Source organism: Triticum urartu, chromosome 2A (assembly GCF_056163025.1).
Source record: "Triticum urartu cultivar PI428250 chromosome 2A, HENAU_Tu73, whole genome shotgun sequence".
Classification (NCBI taxonomy): domain Eukaryota; kingdom Viridiplantae; phylum Streptophyta; class Magnoliopsida; order Poales; family Poaceae; genus Triticum; species Triticum urartu.
The window spans coordinates 557,170,204-557,193,226 of NC_141874.1; the positions used below are offsets into that span (position 1 = coordinate 557,170,204).

At 45.8% G+C, this 23,023-nt stretch overlaps 2 protein-coding genes across 2 annotated transcripts; both read right to left on the reverse strand.

The window, feature by feature from the left end:
- Positions 1-498: 498 nt before the first annotated feature.
- Positions 499-7,061, reverse strand: LOC125551354 (amine oxidase [copper-containing] zeta, peroxisomal). The gene is made up of 12 exons (XM_087544354.1): positions 6,518-7,061; positions 4,249-4,358; positions 3,861-4,166; positions 3,489-3,601; positions 3,052-3,382; positions 2,746-2,961; positions 2,423-2,659; positions 2,096-2,281; positions 1,742-1,882; positions 1,124-1,392; positions 955-1,036; positions 499-829 (listed from the first exon to the last, which is right to left on the reverse strand). Exons 1-12 carry the CDS (start codon positions 6,714-6,716, stop codon positions 704-706), a joined length of 2,316 nt encoding a protein of 771 aa, XP_087400480.1. The 5' UTR covers positions 6,717-7,061; the 3' UTR covers positions 499-703.
- A 12,642-nt stretch (positions 7,062-19,703) lies between these two features.
- LOC125531649 (F-box/FBD/LRR-repeat protein At1g13570) lies at positions 19,704-23,004 on the reverse strand. Its single transcript, XM_048695974.2, has 4 exons — positions 22,752-23,004; positions 21,114-22,043; positions 20,898-21,038; positions 19,704-20,109 (listed from the first exon to the last, which is right to left on the reverse strand). Exons 1-4 carry the CDS (start codon positions 22,803-22,805, stop codon positions 19,834-19,836), a joined length of 1,401 nt encoding a protein of 466 aa, XP_048551931.1. The 5' UTR covers positions 22,806-23,004; the 3' UTR covers positions 19,704-19,833.
- Positions 23,005-23,023: the final 19 nt, after the last annotated feature.

Below are 23,023 nucleotides of genomic sequence, written 5' to 3' on the forward strand. Positions count from 1 at the left end.
CACCCAAACCCTATAGACCCCCATTCCCCTCTCCCCTCCACCGCCACCACATTCCAATTTGTCCACCGCTAGCCATGCCGAGGTGCTGGATCACTACCTACGTCATGCTCACTCCTTCGCCGCTCCCACATTCCAATTCGTTTGCCGCTAGCCATGCCGAGGTGTCAGATCACTACGTACACCATGCCCATGCTGAAGCGGCGGCTCGAGCTCACTTGAGCAAATCAAGGCTAGGCGCGATGCCCGGATCATGGTCGGCCTACCTCCGGACTAGCCAAAGCCGCAGGAGGACTCCAAAGGAGGACACAAGCAAGGCGGATCCAGCTGCAAGCTTCGCCATGCCCAAGGCGTTGGCAGAGTTTGAGATGGCCCAAACGGAGGAGGTGGCAGAGCAGCAAGCCGTCCTCGACTCCATCCATTCAGAGGCGGAGGCCAACCCACCACCTCCTCCACCAGGTGGACGCCGACATGCAGTGCGCCAGTCCAGCAAACGATCGATGACATGGCAACCATTGCCCCCAAAAGGCAACACACTTCTATTTATACAGGCATTATGCCAGTCCAGACATTATTAGATGCTACTAGTGCAGCTTAACATTCACAATCATTCAGAGCAGCAAAACAAACATATTACAGAAAACGAAACAGACCACGAGAAGATAACTTTTATTGCCAGCTTGTTCTTTTGAGGAGCCGCGAAGCTTCAGAGCTTGGAAACAAGGCTGCCGTTCTGGATGGCTTTAGGCGACTCTGCTTCCTTGACATCGGCGGCATCAGAAGTGCCAGGAGGCACGTCAACAGCAGGCGAGCAGTTGAAGAATCCATGTGGCTGCAAAGGAGAAAACAAGCGTACATTGAGCTGAGATCGTGAAGTAATGACAGAACGCGGCGATTTCCTCTCTGGAATCAAAACTACTACAGAAGGAGGATTTTGAAAGGCTCAAACTGTGGTACCATGAGCATGAAGCCGATGCGTTCCACCGGCATGACCGGCCAGTCTTCAAGCCTTGGGATGTGGGTGAGCCCAAATACATACCTACAGATGCAAAATTCAGTTGTAAGGATCGCGAACTGCAAACTGAAGAAACAATGCTGGATATCAGCGTGCAAGGCAAATGTGTACCAGAGGACGATGTCAGTTTCCTCCAAGGGTCTATCCTTCTTCACCCAAGTAGCCAAACCCTCGTGAAGACGTGGATTCTGGTTGGGGAACTCCCCTCCAGGAAACTTCTCATCGCTCTTGTATGGTGTCACCCAAAGATTGTGCTTTAGGAACCCTGCTCTTCGAAGAAACTTTGCCTCGGGCAGAGCAAATGGCAAACAGTTTGAACCAGGCACGAGTCTGAAACCAGTTGGTTGTCCGGTACGATTTACAGCCCTTGTGTTCCTAACCTGATCAAGATGCAAACAAGAAACATGGAAGAAAAGCAGTATGATCAGCTGCCCCAAGGCTCCCAAACAAAAAATAAAGTGCTTTGCTGAGAGGTGTGAACATGGTGTCGATGACATTTGACATGCTTCTTGTGCAACTGGTATGTCATTGCTGACATGAACACTAAAGAAAATCAGGAGAGATGCAGCTGCTTGATGACAGAAAATTCTGAAGTAACATTTGCAGTTATGCACAATGAGATATGGTCTGTTATCATGGATGATTATAATTTGATGTGTTGCCATGAATAATTGACAATGACATGATAAAAAGAAGAGAACAAACAAGCATGTACGTATGTGCTCTTACAATCCAATGTCGCGCAGATGAAGGGTCACAATCTCTCATTGCTTGCAACTCGGATTTCAGTATTTTTTCTTCAGCATAGAAAGCATTGTTGTGCACATTATTTGTGCCTGCACTTTCGACTTTGACATTCACTTCAACCACCTGTGATAGAAACAAGCACGTCAAATGCACTATGCAAATATTTAAGGGTGCATTGTACAAAAGGAATACAAAGTTATTCTACAAGGCCAGTATAGTCAAAAGGCATGAAGCTAGCAATCAACTTCCATTTAGTAGATGCATGCAGTGGTCCATTTCTTGAACTAGTTTCTCATGGCATTTTGATAATAAGAAAATGCGTAAAAAGGGACCCACCTGATTATGAGCTTCGTTAGGTTTGCAATCAACAGCCATGTCCATACGGGCAACAAAGAAATGCTGGTGGACAGGTGCATACAGACTAGGAGCAATAGTTGTACCATATTTCCTTGATTCCCCAGGCATCAGAGCTCCCAAACTCAGAATTCCAGTAAGTTTTACTTCAGCTTCTATCTTACCATCCTATAACCAAGGAAAAAACTAATAGTTACATTACAATAAATAAATCATAGAACATAGATGCATCATGCCATTCAATAGAAGAGCTGGATTCAAAATATTAATTTACTAAATCTCAAAGTCTATTCGAATAGTTATAGTTACCTGATAAAAGTGCCAGTAAAAACCATATTCATAGTTGGCAACTGTGCAGATAAACGACACCGTGAGCCTCCTTGATCGCCTAACTTCTGCTAAACCAGTTCTCCAATCTTGGTGTTTCCAAAGGATTCCATGGTCCTCCTCGTGGAGACACACACAGTTCTCAATTGTCTCCACATGACCGGTAAAGTTCGTGAAGTGTGCATCAAAATACTTGATGTAACCCAAGCAATCACACCCCTATACACGCAAAAAAGATAGAGAATATAGTCAGATGAGACTCAAACTGATAAAAGAGAAAAAATGCCTAGAACTGAGCAAATGACCTTCTTAAGAGAATGAGCATTTTTGCCAAGTCCATCTTCTCCAGCATCGAAAGCATTTTTGCGATAATGTGGTTCACTTGGGTCTCCATAAGGAACAACCATCTCAACAAAGCTCAGCCTATGAGCTATAGGTCTACGTCCACGGCTACCATCAACATATGCAACAGAGTAGATGACCAAACCCTCTTTAGGGGTGAAGCCAATACGGAAATTCCACTGCTCAACACCATTAGAAGTGTTAATAACTCTAGGTGACAAGTTTTTTTAATACTGGTATGATAGGTTAAACATTAAGCAACCATGTACCTTCTGCCATTCCACAAAATAGCCATTAATACGGAAGCTTGGGCCCTCAGGCTGATTGATAATAAGAGGTTTCACATCACTTCGATCAACACCACCTCTAGTTTCTCCAGGAGTGTAGTTTCTCAAATGATCTGGTGGGGGCAGTGGAACAAACTTCCTGTCTTCAAACTCTATGACAATATTATTCTGCATATCAACAACAACATGGATCCCTTCCACAGGACGAGCATAACCATTCTCCATGGGACTATCACTCTCAGTTCGGCAAAAGATTAGAGGCCTGGCAAGTCTGCGACTGGGAGCATCAGCATCACTGTAGTAGCCAGCACACCTGACGGTTTATGAGCAAAGTTCAAATCAAATAACATGATGATGTAAGCTGAAAGATAACCGACAATAGAAAACGCGATGGAATAAAATTTTGGCAGCTAGCTTACCAGGCATCTACCATGACAAGTTCCATGTCGTCCACACCTCTTTTCTTCATAGCTTCAACAAATGGAGGATAATTTTTGACAGTAGCTTCACACTCAGCATATTCCATAGCATCCTGTGATATATAATAATTAAAAAATCACAAGAAAATATTTCAAACTAAATGCTGCCTAAGGATCAAAAGGATGTCAAAAGAGACTGTTCTGGCAGATGCGTAGGCGCAAATATTGGAGAACTAAAGAACAGTTGTCCGGCAGCAATCATTAGTGGTATAATGGTTGCATATCATTGCATATATTATATGGAGTAACTGGTTCGCAGATTAACAATTGGAATTTGAGACGCTGAAACTTAAACAAATTAAGTAGGCTTACCATTGCAGGCTGTACATCTGGAACAACTTCAGATGATATCACCTTCCCTCTGTGATGTCCACCTCTAGTAGCTGCATGCACTTCAGATAGTTCTACTATCCAAATGGTAGTCTCATTTGAATGTCTATTGTAGACAACAAGCTTAGCCCTCCTGGGAGGTAACCTGCTCGGAATGACGGCAGAGCCTTTGGTTCTAGGGAGCAGTGATGGTTGGAACGGCGGGAAAAAGTAGGCATCGGCTAATGCTACAACATTCTTTTCTGGTTCCAGTAGCACAGCTTCAACAAAACGCATGCTGTCACGTTCCTATAATTTTAGGATGCTGCTTGTCAAATCATTTTTCAATGTTGTACAGGGAGAAGTATCAGAAAGATTCTTGTTGACAAACCTCAGGAGATTTTCCAGCGGCTCTTACAGTTGCAACAGCCACTGCAATTTCGGCAGCAGATAATGGGTCCAAAGGGTGGAATCTTTGAGCTCTCGTCATTATGGGTATCCCTGCATTGTTTTTCACCGAGCAGAACATTAGGAATGGAATGAATAGTATGATATAGTTCAGCTAAGACAAGGCATACATTTCAAACTACTATAATAGTTGATCCCTAGTGGACTGACTCAAATAACTTCCAACAAATTTTAACACGTAAGGCACATACACCAATCATAGAGCAACGGATATACATGACTCTTCAATGACATAGGTCAAGCATTCATAATAGAAAATTTGGCAGGTCAAGAGCACCATGCTCCATGTGCATATCAGGATGGCAAAAGGGGCACTTGATAGAGAAATGGCTGTTGTTGACCTCTCTCCTATAAGCAACTAAAAAACTGCACTGACATGGACCATACTGCATGAATGCAAGTCTTATAATATTGTTCCATCCACTAACGCTCCTTCTTGCAGGTTCTTAGTTAGAAGAAATAATATAAACATAGATATGAAAATACACATCGTTTTTACCAAACAACAATTGTGTAGACTAAATCAGAAAACATGTTATTTAATTAGACAAAGCACATAATAATAGCATCCATTATGTACAACTCTCACTAGATAATACAAAAATTAATGTTTGACAGCTGAAACGTAGACATTTCTTACGATCAGATTAAACTATGGCCGTTTCCAAATGTTTTTTTCACGAATCTGTTCAGACAAAATGAAACAGGGTGCTTGTCGATTTCCTAAACCGAAGAGATGGGCTACCGAGGTTAAATTATGTCCTTTTCCAAATGTTTTTTCGTGAAGATATCTGTTCAGCCAAAACGAAACTGGGTGCTTGTCAATTTCCTAAATGGAAGAGATGGGCAAACTGATATTTAATGATAATTTTGGTTTATATTACATATTCCGATCCTGTCAGACACCACCAAAAACTACAAATCTTTGAGAGTAAGATGAACTTGAAAGACCAGCTAGAATGGGTTTCATCAGACAACTATCGAGTGTTCAACGCGCACACACTGCAAAATGATGCAGTTGGACGGTGCAGATAATGATGCATGGGAGCTTAGCCGTAACTTTCCCCACAAACACTGCTTTAAGAATGTCCATTGCCAACCGAGCCCGATAAATTATTGTGCATGATTAGCAGCCCCCGACAAACACTACTACAATGAGATATGTTCACCGCCCACTCTGCGGGCCAGGCAGATCAGATAGCCTGATCAGCTTGTCCATGGTGCCTAGTGGCGCATCTAGAAAATGTGAATGCCAAAGTTAAAAAAAAACTGTGTTGGCCCCATCACCCAAATAATCAAGAAGCTTTTTGGTCCATCTATTGTCAATTAACAAGTAACATCATTATATATATATATCCCTCACACTTTCACAGCTTTCCCTATACGAAACCTCAGCATCAACCAAAAAGTGAGAGGAAAACAAAATGATCACTGCTACTAGTGATCAGAGAAAAAGTTCAAGCACCCAACAACTATCAACTATCGAGCACAAAAGCCAGAATAGCGAACAACAAAACAAAAACTTGAAATGTTTGTGACAGCACAGCCCACAGTAGGCAGACAACAGCACGTCATGCCCCAACTATTCAATTATCAGGTTGCCTAAATAAGATACTGTAAACCACAAAAAATATTGTTGATATGGTCGATTAGTATGTCACTAAAAGTCTAAAAGATCTAATAGGATGATGCTGATGCACAATGCCCCTGCTACAAAACAATGCATGGCGATCTGCATACCCCGATTGCATACATACCAGAACTATGTGAATAATTGCATAAATCGCATTTTGGTTTTAGTTCCTAGCTGCATCTCAAATCTGGTCCTAGAACAATAATTGGCTGATCCTTCTTCATCTCTGCGCTTGCATGCAAACGGGGAGTGGAGAGCTACGCACTCTATACAGATCCCACCGCTACTGGGTTGCATTCCCACACAGTCGCATATGACCCCACGAGAAATCGTGATCGACACAAACACCGTCACGTGCCTTACCCAGCCTTCGCCATCCATGCGCCGCACGGCACCCATTTCCCATGACCCGATCGACCGCGCCCGCTCACACAAATCGATCATACACCCTCGTCCCTCGCAAATCAGTCGCATGATCCAACCCGATGGAGAGAGAGTGAGAGGCGGGGAGAGAGAGGGAAAAAAGGGAGGTGGCGATCCCCGGGTTTCTCGTGTATACCTTTAGAGGAGGCCTTGGCGGTAGTGGGCTGGGCCGCGGACGCGATGTCGTCCATCACGGCGCCGCCCCCGGAAGCGGAACCGGCGGCGGCGGCCGCGGACATGGAGACCGCCTTCCCGGGCGCGGCGATCGCCGCCCTGGGGGCATCGCGCGCGGGGCCCCCGCAGCAGAGCGCCGCCTTTTCCTGAGCTGAGGCCATTGGAGCGGGTTCGCGAGCTGACCGTGTCCGTAGTCTCCTCCGCCGTCTCCGCCTCGCCGGATCCCACGATCTGACATACAGCACAGGCCGCCGCCTCCCCGCGCCTTCGTCCTCCCCCCGCTCCCGCTCTCTCACTCCCCCGCGTCAGGGCCTCCGCGTCTAGGGGGGGGTTCTACGGGATCGGGCCAGGGTTTCGGGAGCCCGTGCGTCCTCTCCGCGAGAGAGCCGAGGGTCGTGCGCCGGGCGGAGGCTGGGGCTGGCTCGCACACCGGAGTGGTGGTGGTGGTGGTGGCGGTGGGGAGAGAGGGCTTGGGTTGGGGCGTCGGATGTTCTGTAGAGCGAGGCGACGGGGGGATCACGTGCATTTATAAAAGGCGAGGGGAAAGGTGACCGGGCGTGCGATGTGGGTGGGTGGGCTGCCCTGGATTCAGGATACTTCCGGCTCATTCGCTCGGCTAGATGCACACGCAACCCTACCCTGACCGTCGCTTCGGCCATGGCCGTTAGGTGAAATAATTGTTGAAAAAAGTGTCTAGATACATTTGTATATAGACAAATACTACTATAAGACAAGTACGTAATTCAGAAGGAATGTTGTGTAAAAGTATAGTAGTGAGTGTATTGCTTTTTTGTTTTGTATACGTATTAAAAAAATCAGCTAGGGCACTAGGATACTGGTTTTTTGCTAAGTCCACCCACGCTGTCCCAAAGTAATGCTTATACTCCATATGATTATACATTGATAAGATAATTAGGTGTGATTAAACCTTTTCCAATACTCAAAATTCATATGGTGGTCACAGGTGCAAAGAAACACAAGTGATTGTGCCCATTTAAAGTCAAAATTTATTTCAATCTTCTGTATTCTGGAATAAGTCACTCACTGGTGATGCACACAAAGAAACTCCACTAGTACTTCTAAGATGGCGAATGAAATTAAACGTTTGGTGGATATTTATGGTGTGGTGCGAAATATTCTACAACCTTCATCTGAAATTAACTATCGATGACGTGAATGTATCTAACGGAAAGAATACTATGAACCATATAGCTTGCGAAATACTCCAACAGTTCTTAAATATAAATCTTTCTAGAGATTTCAATATAAACTACGTACGGATGTACATAAACATATATTTTAGAGTGTATATTCACACATTTTACTTTATATGTATAGTCCATAGTGAAATCTTTGTAAAGACTTGGAGGGAGTAAAAAAAACTCCTCTCATCGATCCATGCAGTCAAGCATTTCCCCGGGCGTCATTCGAGGGAGTATATATATTTTGTATACTAGTACGATGTAATGTACTCGTATATTGTACTAAAGTGCGTGCATTGCGTGGGGCGTACACCATCAATTAACTGATTAAGTCACGGATAAGCTCAAAAAGACTTTAAGAGCAACTTCAATGGGCCGACTCAAATGGATGGTGCTTTTGTTCACTTTTTATCCGTTTGGATCGGCCCAGCGGACACGAACGTCCGACGCTGTGTTTGAGTCGGCGCGAGCGTCCAACGCTGGCCCGACCCATTTCGTCGGCGCGGTTAAAAAATATTGCGAGCAGTTTGAAAATATATATGCATTTAATTAAACATAAAAGCCGGCCACGAAGGCAGGCGAAAGTCCACATTACATTAATAAAAACACTAAAAACAAGACGACGCGCTGCCCTAAGCGTCCTCGTAGGCGGCGGCGTCTGCGTCGGGACCGGTGAGGTCGATCAACGTCGGCGCAGGGCCGGCCCAGGGGAACGCCGTGTTCCAGACGGCGGCGATGTCGGGCTTTGTCGCTGCTGCCTGGGCCTCGCGCGTCTCCTCGTCGGCCTCGCGCTCGAGCATCTGCAGACGCTCGCCCTCTCGACGCTCCTCGGCCAGCCGAGCGCGGCGCCAGTGGTCGAGGTAGGCCGCCTCCTGCTTCTATGTCGCCCCGAGTCAGATTGGCGGAGCGCTGACCCACTCGCGCACTACTTCGGTCCAGGAGTAGCGCTCGCGGTAGGCCGGCTCCTCCAGCTCGGCTTTGGGCGGGGACGGCGGGGCCACCGGCGGCACGACGCATCGCCCGCCGCCGAGAGGGCCATGGCCTCCGCCATGGCAGCCTCGAAAGCCGCCTCGTCCGCCTCCCTCCACCGCTCCTCCTCCTCGCTCTCCTTGATGGCCGCCTGGTACGCGGCCTCGGCCTCCTGGTCCTCGTCGCGTACGACGAGCGCGGGTGGCGGCAGGTTGTGGTCGACGCTGCGGATGTCGCGTCGCCTCGCCTCCTCGTGCTCGAAGGCGAACCATCGAGCCTAGTTGGGCGAGTCGGCGGCGAAGTGCGGGTCGGCGCGCTGCTCCGACGTCAGCAACGCCCGCCGGCGCCGCACCTCCTCCGCATGGGCCCTCGCCGTCCGCGGCGCCGCCGGCACTGGGATCCTCTCCGGATCCAAATGCCAGTCGTGCGGCAGCGTCACGTCCGGGTACGGCAGAGGCACGCGGTGGTGCCAGTGCCACTCGGCCTGGTGCAACGACACGTTGATGCGTTGCCTCTGTCAGGGAGCGCGCGCCGACGCGGGGAGGGCGGGGAGGGAGGGGGAATGGCGGACGGGGGCTTTGCCCTTGCGGCTGCTGCCGATGCCGGAGAAGAAACCTATGTTGACGGTGGCTAGGGTTATCGCCGGCGTGGGGGCAGGGGTGGCCAGATGGGACGTGGGGCGAGTGGTAAGTGGATGAGGACGGCCCCGCCGCACGCCCGGTTTAAAAAAGGACGACCGCCGTCGCTGACGCATGGGCCCAAGGTGGGCGGTGATTATAAATTATGTTGACCGTGGCGGTTGGGTGGCCGCCAGATGGGGACGCGGCGGACGGCGAGGAAATGCGCAGCGCGTCCGCCCCGACGCATTCCAGGCGTAATTTTGGACCAGAAATGGGTCGGCGCGAACGTCGGACGGACACGATTTGAATTTGGGTTGACGCGTTGGGCCGTCACTTTTGTCCGCGCCGATCCAAAAAAACACGGACGGACGAAATGAATCACCACATTGAATTTGCTCTCAGTTACGGATCATGGTCACGATTTCACCAACAAAATCGCGTGGACATGACATGAGGATTATTCGATTAATTTAGGCGAATGATTGACACTGGTACTTAGCAGCTGGCTGCTTTTGTGCGTGCATGCATATTTTTTTTAAAGGCAACTTGTACTGCTGATATTCTTGCGGCAGGAAAGCACTTTTGTCTCTGCTGATTGGCATGTACCGGAGAGAGGAATATCGCAGCATGGCAAAGCAGGGCGCGGGCAGTACTGCGTGCATGCGTGTACTTAAAGGTTGGCGAATCTTTTCCATCGCGCTTGATGAATGATTACGGTACAAAAGTTAATTGGCGGTGGCACGTAAGGACGTGTGCGTGCGTGAGCCGTGAGAGTGAGAGCACCGATGCATATGATATTAGTCTAAGTTACTCCCCACTATGACCAGCCTAATGGAGAGTAACATACACTACTAGAAACATACACATATCCCTAGACTATGTTATTACCTTCATAGTGGGTAGTAACATAAGTGTGGTAACATGCAGAACTTCATTTATTAGGTTATAGACTCATATTGCATTGGAACATGTAATGTTACGATAACTCGCTAAGTTAATATAATTACCTCTCTCCTCATTAACTCATTACTACATAAGCAAATTTACTGAGTTGGACTTGATATTACTGTTGAAGTTACTTCCCACTGTGGCTAGTCTGATAGCCATTGTTGGCGCTCCTACCCGCCACCAACTCCTTGATTAAGTTGAGTTTGTAAGGATTATAACTTTTTAGTTGGGTTATGTGTTCAAAAAAAAATAGTTGGGTTATTGTGCTAGCTAGAACAAAAACCCAATTTGTTATTGCCTTTTGTACGGTGCTGCCTATCTCGAAGATTCTGCAATGCTTGATATGGACCGGACCGACCATATATCCCCGAGATCGCCTCATATGGTCCAGGGAAAGTAGGAAGCCATCATTTTTATTTTACTTTTTGCAAAATAGTAGTAGTAAGTAGGAAGCCATCATACAGTACAGTGGGACAGGATTTTCAATTCAAGTTACTTATAGTGTACACCGGGTGCGTGCCTACCACCTACGTACGTAATTCCCATATATGTCTACAGTTTCCCGCAAAAAAAAAATATGTCTACAGTTTTAATTTTCCATATTTTGAGAGAGACTGGATTATGACAACTTTGAAAGGGTTGCTCACTTTTTAGTTGGCTCAAACACATGGAGACATTGATGCCAAACGGAACTTGGTGTCTTGCTACTAATCCACGGGCAATGCGCACATGATGCATGCATGCCGGCCTGCATCGTCCATCTCGAAGCAGTACGACAACAAGTTCCATTTTGGCATTAATGTTTTAACCGGACACTGTAGCCCATAGTGAGACTTGTGGAAATCAGTTGTTTTTTTAGGGGCATTGTGGAAATCAGATAGGGCAGGGGTCTCAAAGGGTTTGGCCTATGAACTGTTGGTCTGTTTGGATACTCTAATTCAGTTAAAGGTTAGAGTTAGATTCTAACCCTGAACCAACTCTAAACTAACTCTAACTAAAGAGGTGTTTGGATGTCAGGGTTAGATTGACAATAAATGATCTTTCTCAATCATTTGGCTACTTTGGACCCTATTTTCTGTCGGATTTGGCGGAGCGAGCCCTAGTCGAGGCAGATGGGGACGCGCCCGGCAAGGAGCCGCGCTGGCCTCTCGCGCAGCCCACCGACCGAATCCGCTGTCCCTGCGCAAGGAGTCACCCTGGCCGAGGCGAACGGGGACGGGTCGCGCAAGGAGCCGCGACTGCTTACCAACGGGCGACGGGCCGGGGGGAGGCTAGGGGGTTGAAACGGGAGGATAGGGTGAGGCTGCTTACCGGTGGCGGATAGGAGCGCGGATACGGGAAGGCGCCTTCATGGGCGGTGCGAGAGGGAGGGTGAGAGAGGACGAGAAGCTTCGAGGAAGTGGGAGTGATATGCTGCGGGGAGAGCGAGAGAAAAATATGTTTTTTAATGGTTCCAAGAAGAACTAACCCAAATAAGCACCTATTGAATGGGTTAGATTTTTTAGATGGATTAGATGCATCTAATTTAAACAAACCCATCTGTTTGAATTTTTTTGAGTTAGTTTGATTCAAACCAATTCAAACTAACTCTAACTCCTGGAACCAAACAGGGCTATGATGAAGGCGTCCGTCGACGTTTGTTGGGGTACAGTAAGATAAGAGGGCGTCGTGATAGGATAGGAGTGCGCGGGTATGCGTGATATGATAGGAACACGCACTAGTCAGTCATGTCACGGGCTGGCTTTCTGGCTGGCTGTTGCCCACTCACCCCGCAGCTCCGCCTTCGTCACAGGACAATGCACTAGATTTTTGCTTATGGTTCAACGAACCGAGCAAGGGGCTGTTTCGTTCCCAGCCACATCTTGCCACACTTTGCCATGCCTAACCTTAGGCAAGTTTGATTAAGTTAGGTAGGTGTTTGGTTCTAGCCACATCTAGTAAGGCAAGGATTTTTTATGAACAGTGAACCCCACATGTCATAGACACAAAAAATGTGGCAAGATTCCCTTAGGCAAGCCAAAGTATGGCTAACAATTTAAGCAACTCAACTAAAGCAAGTGTGGCAAGTGTGGCAAAAATCATGTGACAATATATGGCAAAGATAGTCACAATCCAAACAACCCTTAAATGTGGCCTTGAATTTCGTCAGGAATTGTCAAAGCGGGTCACTCTCGAGCCACATACTACTTTTTGTGTTAATATTTGTTGTACTCCCTCCTTCCATCTATATAGGGCCTAATGCGTTTTTCGAGGCTAATTTTAAAAAAATATTATAATAATAATATATGACATACAACTTATACAAAGCATACCGTCAAATTCATATATGAAAGGAGCTTTTAATGATATAATTTTCATATTATGCATGTCATGTATTATTAATCTTATCAATAGTCAAAAACGGTTTTGGAAAATGCATTAGACCTTATATAAATGGAAGAAGGGAGTAATGTTTATTAGAGTAGTTTGTTTATTTATTTATACCACGGGTCCCGCCGGTTTATTCCCTCACGGAGCGGCTCCCCGTCATCCTGGGCCCCATGCCTGCATTATCGCTGACAGGCCACGTCCGCAGGGCCCAGGCCTGGAAAAAGCGGTGACTCAATCGGTGGCCGTGGCGCTTTCAGCAGCATCAATCAGCGAAATCACTAAGGTGTACTCCTTGCAAAGAACACGTCATTTATCGTAATTCGAAAGTTTTTTCTTTTTTCGTAGATCCATTTATTCAAAATATTTTATCTTTTAAACCGTGCGTCCAAATCTTAAACCGTTTTTATCATTGGATTTCTCGCGTTGAGATCTTCAAAACTAGATCTCATCTTGATAGGTTTTGAAGAACTTTCTTTTATGAAAAAAACGGACAAAAAAACCGGGTGAAAAAACCGAACCGAGAGCATGAGTTTTTTCCTTTTCCGAAAGAGGCACGCCCGTGCCTCTCGCGAAATCACACCCGTGCCTCTCGTGGAAGCAAAATCGTGACTCTGGTGGAAGGAAAAAAACAGAAAACGCGTTTTTTTCGTTTCCGAGAGGCACGACCGTGACTCTCGCGAAAGCACAACTGTGTCTCTCGCGGAAGCAAAACCATGACTCTCGTGAAAGAAAAAAAACAGGAAACACGTATTTTTTCTCGTTCTGAGAGGCACGGTCGTGACTCTCACGAAAGTATAACCGTGTCTCTCGTGGAAGCAAAATCGTGACTCTCGCGAAAGAAAAAAAAATAGAAAACGCCTTTTGTTTTTCCCTTTCCGAGAGTCACGGCCGAGACTCTCGCGAAAGAAAAAAAAAATAGAAAACGCGTTTTTTTCCGTTTTCGAAAGACACGGTCGTGACTCTCGCTAAAGCACAACCATGCCTCTCGCAGAAGCAAAACCGTGACTCTCGAGAAAGGAAAAAAAACATAAAACACGTTTTTTTTCGTTTCCGAAAGGCACAGCCGTGACTCTCGCTAAAGCACAACCGTGCCTCTTGCGAAAAAAAACCGTGACTTTCGCGAAAGGGAAAAAATGTGTTTTTTCATGCAAAATATTTTTTTCGGATTTTTTTATTGAAAAGCTAAGGAAGACCGGGAGAAAACCAAAACGTCGAAAAAACCGGAGAAAAAATAGCTTAAAAAGCCGAAAACGCATACAGAAAAATAAAAAAATAAAATCCAGAAGAAGCGTCCAGAGCGCGACACGTGGCGAATGGCTGAGAGCGCATCAAGTGGCGTCGATCGTTGCAAGGCTCCCGAAGAAGTGCTCAATAACTAGTTGCTCCCATCAATCAGTCGCCTGGGCGATGACACAGTGGGCCTACACACGTTGGGGTTGCGCTGTCAGTGGACGCGATCTGTATTCTTACGTGTAAAAAAAAACATGAAACATGCATGGACAGTGCAGGCTGCTTTGATCGATCAAAGTGTGATCGGTGGAGGCTGGTGACCAGTCGGATTAGTGGTTGACCTGTCCCCCGTAAGGCCGTAACACACAAGCAACGCACCACACGATTTATACTGCAAGGTTTTCTGAACTTGTGAAGTCGCCGAGGTCGTTTATTCTGCAGGGCGACTGGTAAATTTGATTGATGCAATATACTAGACCGACGTGTATCGTCTGTTTCTCTCGGGTAACAGTATGCTGATTCCTTACCAGCACATGGACGGATCATGCATATATATTCGTCAGCGAGAATGCAATTTCGGTGCTACGTGCGCGCGCTGCCAGTGCCAGGTTGCGTGGTGGAATCCACCACTTCGCACTACCACTACGTACGTACTCTTAGTTAAGGTTCATGGCGGTAGCGCACCGTGGCCACGTCCGTGGTTAATTACTGATTTGGCAACATTGACATCACAGCCGCACTTTCCCGCAAAAAAAGAAAGACATCACAGCCGCACTCTAGCTAGCCGGGGCGCTGGTGCGTGTCCCTGTCGATCAACGCCTGCAAATCGACCAGAGCCACACGATTGTTCTGCATCAGTGCCACTGCCACGCAGCCATTCGCTTGAAAAGTTTCGAGCTGAGGGCATATACAATGATGGCATATGGATACATATGCCTCATGATAAAAAATAATTTGAAGCATATGTGTTATTTTCTTTCTCCTCAGTGCAAGCTACTATTAGTGAACCTCATCAAAAAAATATAAAGTGACTCTCACTATACATGCATCCCTTCTTTCTATTTCAACTTTTTCAACTTTATGCACTGGACCGTATATTTTGTCTTTAAGTACCCGCCTCCTGAAGAGGATCTCGCTTCCTCATCTGAATCTACTTTTTCTGTTATCCGATGGTACATAGCATGTTAGGCATCATCATGGACTATGCATTGGCCATGTCCTGAAGCTCATGGTGCTGTCCATCGAGTGCAACTAGCGTTCCTAATTAAGTTGATTATAAGCTTTCGGCGGTCCCGTGAGTCGTGACCCCTGAAGCTTTGTGGAAGCTGGCGTGAGCAGAGGTCAAAATCGTGCTCCGTTTCTGGGGAGACCAGGTGATCTCCACCCCTAAAAAAAAGGTTCTCATCTGCTCTCACCATGCACCCATGCCGCCTGCAAGTGGCGGTACTACGATCGCCGAGCGTCACACTTGCCTCTTTCCGTTCTCCTTTTTACCACAACAAAAGGATTCCAGATCCCCGACGTATGCATTGCGGTTACGTGCTGCTTTGTGCTACTACGTCTGAGAAGGACGCGTACGGTCCACTTGGTTGCATAATTACACGCACGCACGCACGCACACGCATGCCATGTCGGAATCCGATGCTAATGTGTTGGGTTAAGATGAGATCTCCACTAGGGACTCTGGTGTACCCCCAAATCCGTAAGCAAGATTCCAATAAATTGTAAAGCTGTGGCCATCCCTCTCTCCATAATTCTGAAGATATGAAGATTCAGATTCGATATACAACGACAATAATGCCATATATGTACGCGGCCGGATATGGTTGCTGGTGCAGCTTTTAGCTAGCCAAACCGTAGTGCGCCTCATCATGCACCATAAAATAGTACTCTCTTTGTTCTTAAATATTTGTTTTTTTCGAGATTTTAAATAGACTATCACATACAAATGTATATAGATATATTCTAGAATGTAGATTCACTCATTCTGCTCTGTATGTAGTCGTTTGTTAAAATTTCTAAAAAGATAAATATTTAGAAACGAAGGGAGTAGTAACAGCCAGCCAATAGATCTCATATAATGTCATGGATATTGGCGAGCACGTACGCTGCCGTGCCTGTGCGCGCACCACTATGATCTGACGGAGCCCACGGCAACGACGGGCCGGGCCAAACAGAAGCAAGAGCCAGCAAGCGATCAGCGACATGCCATATCCGAAACCAGGGGTGCATCAGGTATGGCCGGCGCATCAGAATTCAGAGGTGCATCATGGGGCCTGGAGGGCCCTGCCAACGCGCATGCTTCCAAGCCGCATCAACGATCGTGCTCGTGCCGCACAGCTGGATGCGTCAAGCCACGGTCCACGTACGACGGGCCAATGGCGCGACCGCAGAGGACACCCGGCAATAACTAGTGGAGTCCTGTTCACCGCCAACTGCCTGCATGCCTGCATGCGTGCGTGCCTACACCGCGCCCATGCCGATCATGCGGCCAGCGGCCACCGTGCATGCTGCAGCTAGTGCTAGCTTGCCGCGCTAGGCGCCGTTGGCGGTACGCCTGCACGTTGTAGCCTGATGGCCATGCACGGCGCGATCGATGGCGCCGAGTGCATGCATGCGGCTGTTCTCGTCGCGCACGTACGGGTACGAGCGGACGCGCGCGCGCGCATGTCCGGCGGGCGGCCGTGTCGTCTCGTCCCCGGCGCGAGCGCGTGGGCGCGGCGCTGCCGCCTCTTCCCTTGAGTTGCGTGATCTTTGCTCTTTTGTCGTCGAGGGGTCGAGGACGGTTTCACGTGTGCCCCCGCAGTCCGGTGCTCGCCATGCGTATGCGTGTCTGCGTATGCTGACTTTGTTCTTTTCTCCCTGCTTTTGTTGAATGTAAGAACCACGGCCTTTTCTCCCACGTAAAACAGGAAACCGGGCCTTTATTACGACGGTACAGCCACTGTGATGAAGAAAGATGGTACACTCATAAGTTTGGCACAAAACCAACCATGCCGTTTGGTGGCTAGTTGAGACTGTTTCGTGTGGCTACCAGAACTGAATCCTAAGAGCATCTTTAACCAACCCCTTAAAATTTAGAGGAGCAAACGATGGAGTAAACATAGCGAAGTAAAATTGTACTCCTCTAACGGTTGCCGGACCGAATCGATACCTCAAATATAACTCCTCAAACGAAGTAACCCCACGTGAAAGCGAATACCCAATTCTAAGCCCGGGCTCATCTGCACCCGGTCAAGAAATAATTCTTAAAAAAATTCAAAAAAATCCAAATTTTTTGTGCATGGTAGATAATTTGATGCGTGAGGTGCGCTTCAAATTTCAGAGCATTTGGACATTTGAGTAGCTCTCAGCAAAAAAGACAAATTTGGGTCAGAACAGTACACGAATAGTACACTATTTAACAGAACCCAAATTTATCTTTTTTGCCGAGAGCTACTCAGATGTCCAAATGATTTGAAATTTGGACCGGACATCACTCACCAAATTATCTACTATGCCAAAACGCCTCACTCACGTGAAAGTCTCTCTGCATCTTCTTCCTTCTTGCCCCCTCTTTCTTCCGGCACACTCCTCAAACAGAGTTGTTGTTTCCGTCCACGTCCACATCCCCGTCTCCGAGCGGCTCATCGTGGTCGTCCTGTGTTCTGGTCTTGCATTTATGCATGGTTCTTTGAGAGATTTCACATTAAGATACCTTATGCAGGTCTGGCCATCTGTGTTTTTCCAGGGAAGACTTGCAGAACCATCAAGATGCAAAGAATAAAGTCAGAAGCAACGACTTTGAAGGGCTCTAAATCGGTGTTATCTCTTTTTGGTATTCTTTCAAAATTTCTTGATCTATTATCTTTGCTTGATCGGCAAAGTCAGTTCGTTAAAGAGAGAAGATGAGAAGGTGTATGGCAGACGCTTCGTAAGATGAGCGGATCACATTTCTAGTATTTGTCTTCGTTAAAAAAACATCTCTATCTATTTGTCCTAAACATTTCTAGTATCAGGGGCGTTGAGAAACAGGTTTCACACAACCCTTTGAGAGACCAGTTTTTGAATCACCTTTCGTTTTCAAAAAGAAGCTTTTGAATTAATTCTGACAGTCTGATTGAAGTTTGTGAGAAAAAAATAAACTAATTCGTCTCTTACTCTTCTTCTTTTTTTTGCGGAAAAAGTATCGGGGTTTCTTATAAAAGTTCACCAGGAGTACAAAACAACTGAAGTATGGTTAGACTAAAGAAGAGTACAATGTTTTCTCTCATGATCTACTTGGGCTTGGCCGGCCATAGTCCTTACGCCCCGCCACTGACCACTAACAGGGTTTCTTCCCGTTTCAAATTACTTGAAGTTCTAGGCCCGTCGTATGTTTGTCCGAGTCTATAAAAAATACACTAACATTTACGACACCAAATTCTCATTCAGATTCACCATAAAATATGTCTTCCTACTATATATTTTACGTCATATACATTAACATATTTTCTATAGATCGAGTCAAACTTAAAAAGAATTTTGACATAAGATAAAACTAGAACTTTTATGAATTTGCAATGTAGAAAGTAGTTCAAAGTTAAGCTAAATACCGGTGGCCATGCTTATTGACAACCATCGCAAGTGGGGGCTAGTCGGTATTAATACATTGTCAAGCCTGATATGAAATAAATACAATTCGGTTTCAATATCTACCAGTGATTTTGGTAAATTTCAAACTTTTTTTCTAGAGTTGGTAAATACCAAACTGACTAACTAAGCTGAGGTAAATTTCAAAATGAGATTTATTATCGAAAATATCTCAATGCGGGAACATGTGATCAGCAGATTTATCACACACAACCAAAGCAACAATCGTCGACAATATCACTATAGACTACGACCATGAGTGCACTACAGCTACAAGGTGGCAGGTAGCTCACGCACACACCAAAGAGTTCTCCTTTTTCCCCTTTTGAGCGGAACACCAAAAAGCTGGTAGCATCCACACTCATGCGGGAATTGTTTGACAAAAGAAAAAGATCTCAGTTGCCTGAGGAATAGCAGATGCGGAAAAAACACACATACCATAAATTAATTCAATAAGATGTAGCTCGGCTTCAAACTGCGAACCCTTGGATCATTGCCTCAATGACAGACTCTGCTTCTACCTACATTCATGATCGGAGTGATGAACCCGCGAAGTGCAAAGCACAATCATTTATACTCAAATTACAAATTGTGAGAAGCACATCTGCGTGATTCTGAGAAGCCAAGAAAATATTTATCAAATTTTGCTGCCATTGATTATGCAACATCACATGTCACACGCTGCACAAATATGGAGTGCGGAAAGTACCTTATCAGATGAATACTACACACGCACTGGAAGAAACATTCTTGTTAGCTTTTTAATCTTGATCATGTATCTTCTCATGTTTATTTCAGTCTTGCATGTAGTAGTTGCAGGTAGAAAAATGTGTGTGTAGGGAGGTACGTGTGATACGTACGAGTCAGTAGTTTCAGATAGGAGAAGCATGCATGGAGAAAGTCCGAGCTGCCGCGTGAAGCTGGCTAGCTTGCCGTGTGAGACGGTGGTGCATGATGGTCTGAAGCCAACGGCCTGCACAAGTTGAAGCCGATGGATGGGTGAGTCCTATGCGACCTTGAGAAAAGGTCCGTAGTTAGATAAGGTCAATTCTTGTTAGCTGCATGTGTGCGTGTGCTGTTAGTGGCCTGGGTTAGTGCATGCGTGGGCTGGTTAGTGGGCAAGTGTAGTGCCCGGTGTGCGTGCGTGAGTACTACTTAAGGGCTGTAAAGCATATTTGTTTTGGTACAAGAAGAAATATAGAGAGAGGAAAACGTCGGCTGTGTGACACAGTACGGCACCAAAATTCCTTGTGTTCTTGTGTGTGTTGTGTGAAACAACCAAGAGAGAAGAGGGCTGAGAGAGTCGGCTCCGACAATTCTCCAGTAACTTAGAGAACGAACTGGCTGTCTCTTGGGGAAAAAGTTTCAGCCATGGGCCAGGTAGGGGGTACCAGCTGGTGATCACCACCTTCCTCCAGACGTGCTTGGTTGAAGGACAAACATCTCAGATTAGGAGCCCTACATAACAGTAGCCTCACCAAGCCTATCTCATTATCTCTTCCCATGAAGTTATACATCTCTACATTCTTCAAACTGACGTGCTGGAAGTCGACATCATTCCATACCACCCCATTATGAGATTCAAGATATGATAAATAGCGTACCTGGAAATGTTGAAGGCAAAACAAATAAGAGCTCTTTTCCTCCAAATAAAAAACAAACATTGGGGGTATTAAAAGAAAATATCTACTGTTGTAGAAGTTTGCTTTTAACCTTGAACTCCTGTATCAGTTTACTTTAACCCCTTGGCACTATCCCTAACTGTTTTGCTGAGACGACACGTGGCAGAAATGTACCATCACTTACACGTCAACACATTGTGTGTCAACAACATAAGTATTTTTTTCAGAAAAGAAAAGAAAACTTAAAAAATAATCATCAGAATTTCTTGGAAAATTTGAAACTTCAACTTTGGTTTGGAACTTGTATATAAAGTTAATATGAGAAAAATGGATCCAATAGTTCACAGATGACAGCTAAACATTTTATAATAGTCAATCCAAAAAGTTCCTACAAAACATTCCCCATGATCAAACAAAAAAATGATTCAATAGTCAATCTGGAGAAAACTTATCCCCGATATTACTAGTGCGTTCCAGATCTCTTTTTATTCAAACAATTAATTTTTTAAAATTATCATTTTCCTGGTCTCTTGAATATTTTTTTCTAGATTTCTCAAACTTCCTATTTTTTTAGTTAAGTTGTCAACATGGCAAATGCGGGCGTGTAAAAGTGGGAGGGTCTGCAGTAAACTGATTCAAGAGATCCAGGTTAAAAAAAGGTGTTGCAAAGTTCAAGGTTGAAAGTGAGCTTTCACAATAGTTCAGGATTGAACAATCTACATTTTCTATTTAAAATAAGTACAACATACAAGAGGGGAAACCAATCTTACAGTAGTTCTCAGTGTAGCCAAATATGGTGCAGCAATTAGGAACATGAACATCCAAAGAAGATCATCGAAAGGTTTTGTAGCGATGTTCAAAGTTAGGACTTTGAGGTTTAAAAAGGTGGCAGGAGTTCTTGGTTTGACCAGCTGCAGAAAAAAAAATAAGTTAGATGAATGATGCACCAACACTGCGTTGGAGAATATCCAGAAAGTGGGGCTCACCTTGGGGATCTCGTACCACAAGCAAAGGCTCTTGATATGGGGAAAACAAGTAGAGATATCATCCAACCTGTCCGCATCATATTCTGGAAAAATATCATCAGTAAATTGCAGGGAAGCATGCTCAAGACATGGAATGGATTGAAACGTAGATGTTGGGAGCATCTCTCCGCAGTACTCCAATCTTTGCAGGTCTGGTGTGTCTACCTTAAATTTACCCAACGATGGAGTCATTAACAATAGCAATTCTTTAAGCTTTGGAAGCCGCAGGATTCTGATATCAAACATGCCAATCAGGTGTAAGCTCAGTAAGTTTGTACAGCACCTGAGGAGAACTTGCACCTCTTTCAGGCTCATATACATCTGGACCAGGGCAAGCTTTGTGAGGGAACCGAATCCTCTGAAGTCGAGGGGGACAGAAAGCTTGAAATGACTTAGGCATAAGCTGGTCAGCAGCGAGCTTCTGTAAACAGAGAACAACCACCAGGGGAACTCGTACTCCATCCTTACAACAATTGCCATATCAATTTCGCTGATACCATGCTGAGCTGCAGAAGCTATGGCGCTGTTGACCACATCGCTACACTCCGCACTGCCTGAGAACACAAGGGACAGTCTTCTCAATGGCGTCTCTCTCTTAAGCCTTGTGAACCACTGGAGGGACTCAACAAAATGGTGATCTCTATGTGTGTTCAAGTAGTCCCGCATTGGTCCGAGGCGTACCCAGCAATAGTTGTCTGGTAAAACCACCTCACTGAAATGGAAGGATTCCACGAGTCTCCATAAGCGCCTCCATCGCCGTGAGAGGAGGCTCGTGCCGACCGCAGTCTTGGAATCCAACTTGTCTAGGATGCTGACCAGGATTTCGTCGGGCAGTCCGCTGATCCAATCGCAAAGACACCGCTTCTTGCAAGAGTTTGACTGAAGAAAGGACTGAAGAATTGCCCGTTGTTTTAATAGATGTTACTAGCTGTGCATACTAAATTTCACAAGATGAACACATAGCATTGCTTGAAAATAAAGATAACATGTGCCATCAATCAATCTTAACTGAACATTGAACGAAGGGCTTAACAAAAACACGAACTAAGATTCAGTGTGACCATTCCCAGGCATTCTGGTAACCTTTTTTTTTCTGGCAAGTTCTTCCTATTTTTACTTATTCAACACCGCATGATGTTTCCAGAAGAAAAATAACAGATATCAGATAATGCGCACTCTAACATGACTGAAGGAGGGCAGTTGTTTCAATAGATATTAACTTTTTTGCATAATAAATTTCACGAGATGAACGCATAGCATTGCTTGAAAATAAAGATAACACGTGACATCAATCTTAACTGAACATTGAACGAAGGGCATAACAAAAACATGAACTAAGATTCAGTGTGACCATTCCCAGGCATTCTGGCAAGTTCTTCCTATTTTGACTTATTCAACACCGCATGATGTTTCTAGAAGAAAAAAGGAACATATATCATGGCATAATGAGCACTCTAACATTTTGAATTGAAAAGGGTGGACTGAACAACACATCTACAATTTACCAGACTAACAAAAGGGATCGAAAGAATCGAATCATAGTCATACAGATTGGGTATGCACAAAGAAGGCGCTAGAAATCCAACGAGGAAGTGGTACCTTGTCCATGGAGACGTTCCGCGCCCCTGCTGATCCCGCCGCGGATTTCTCCATCCGAGTCGGGGTTTACTGGCTCGGGCTTGAACTTTGAAGCAGCCCTGGCGGGGCAAGGTGGACTCGGGATTCAAATCGCTGCAGGCGCCGTCCTCGATCCAAGCGCGGGGTACGGCCACATCGAGAGTTCCAGCTCCGTCAAACCAAGCCAGGCCGCCGACCAGCGGCCATCCTCGAGAGGACCGACGCCGACCGGCAGCGTCAGCGCCAAGTTTTTT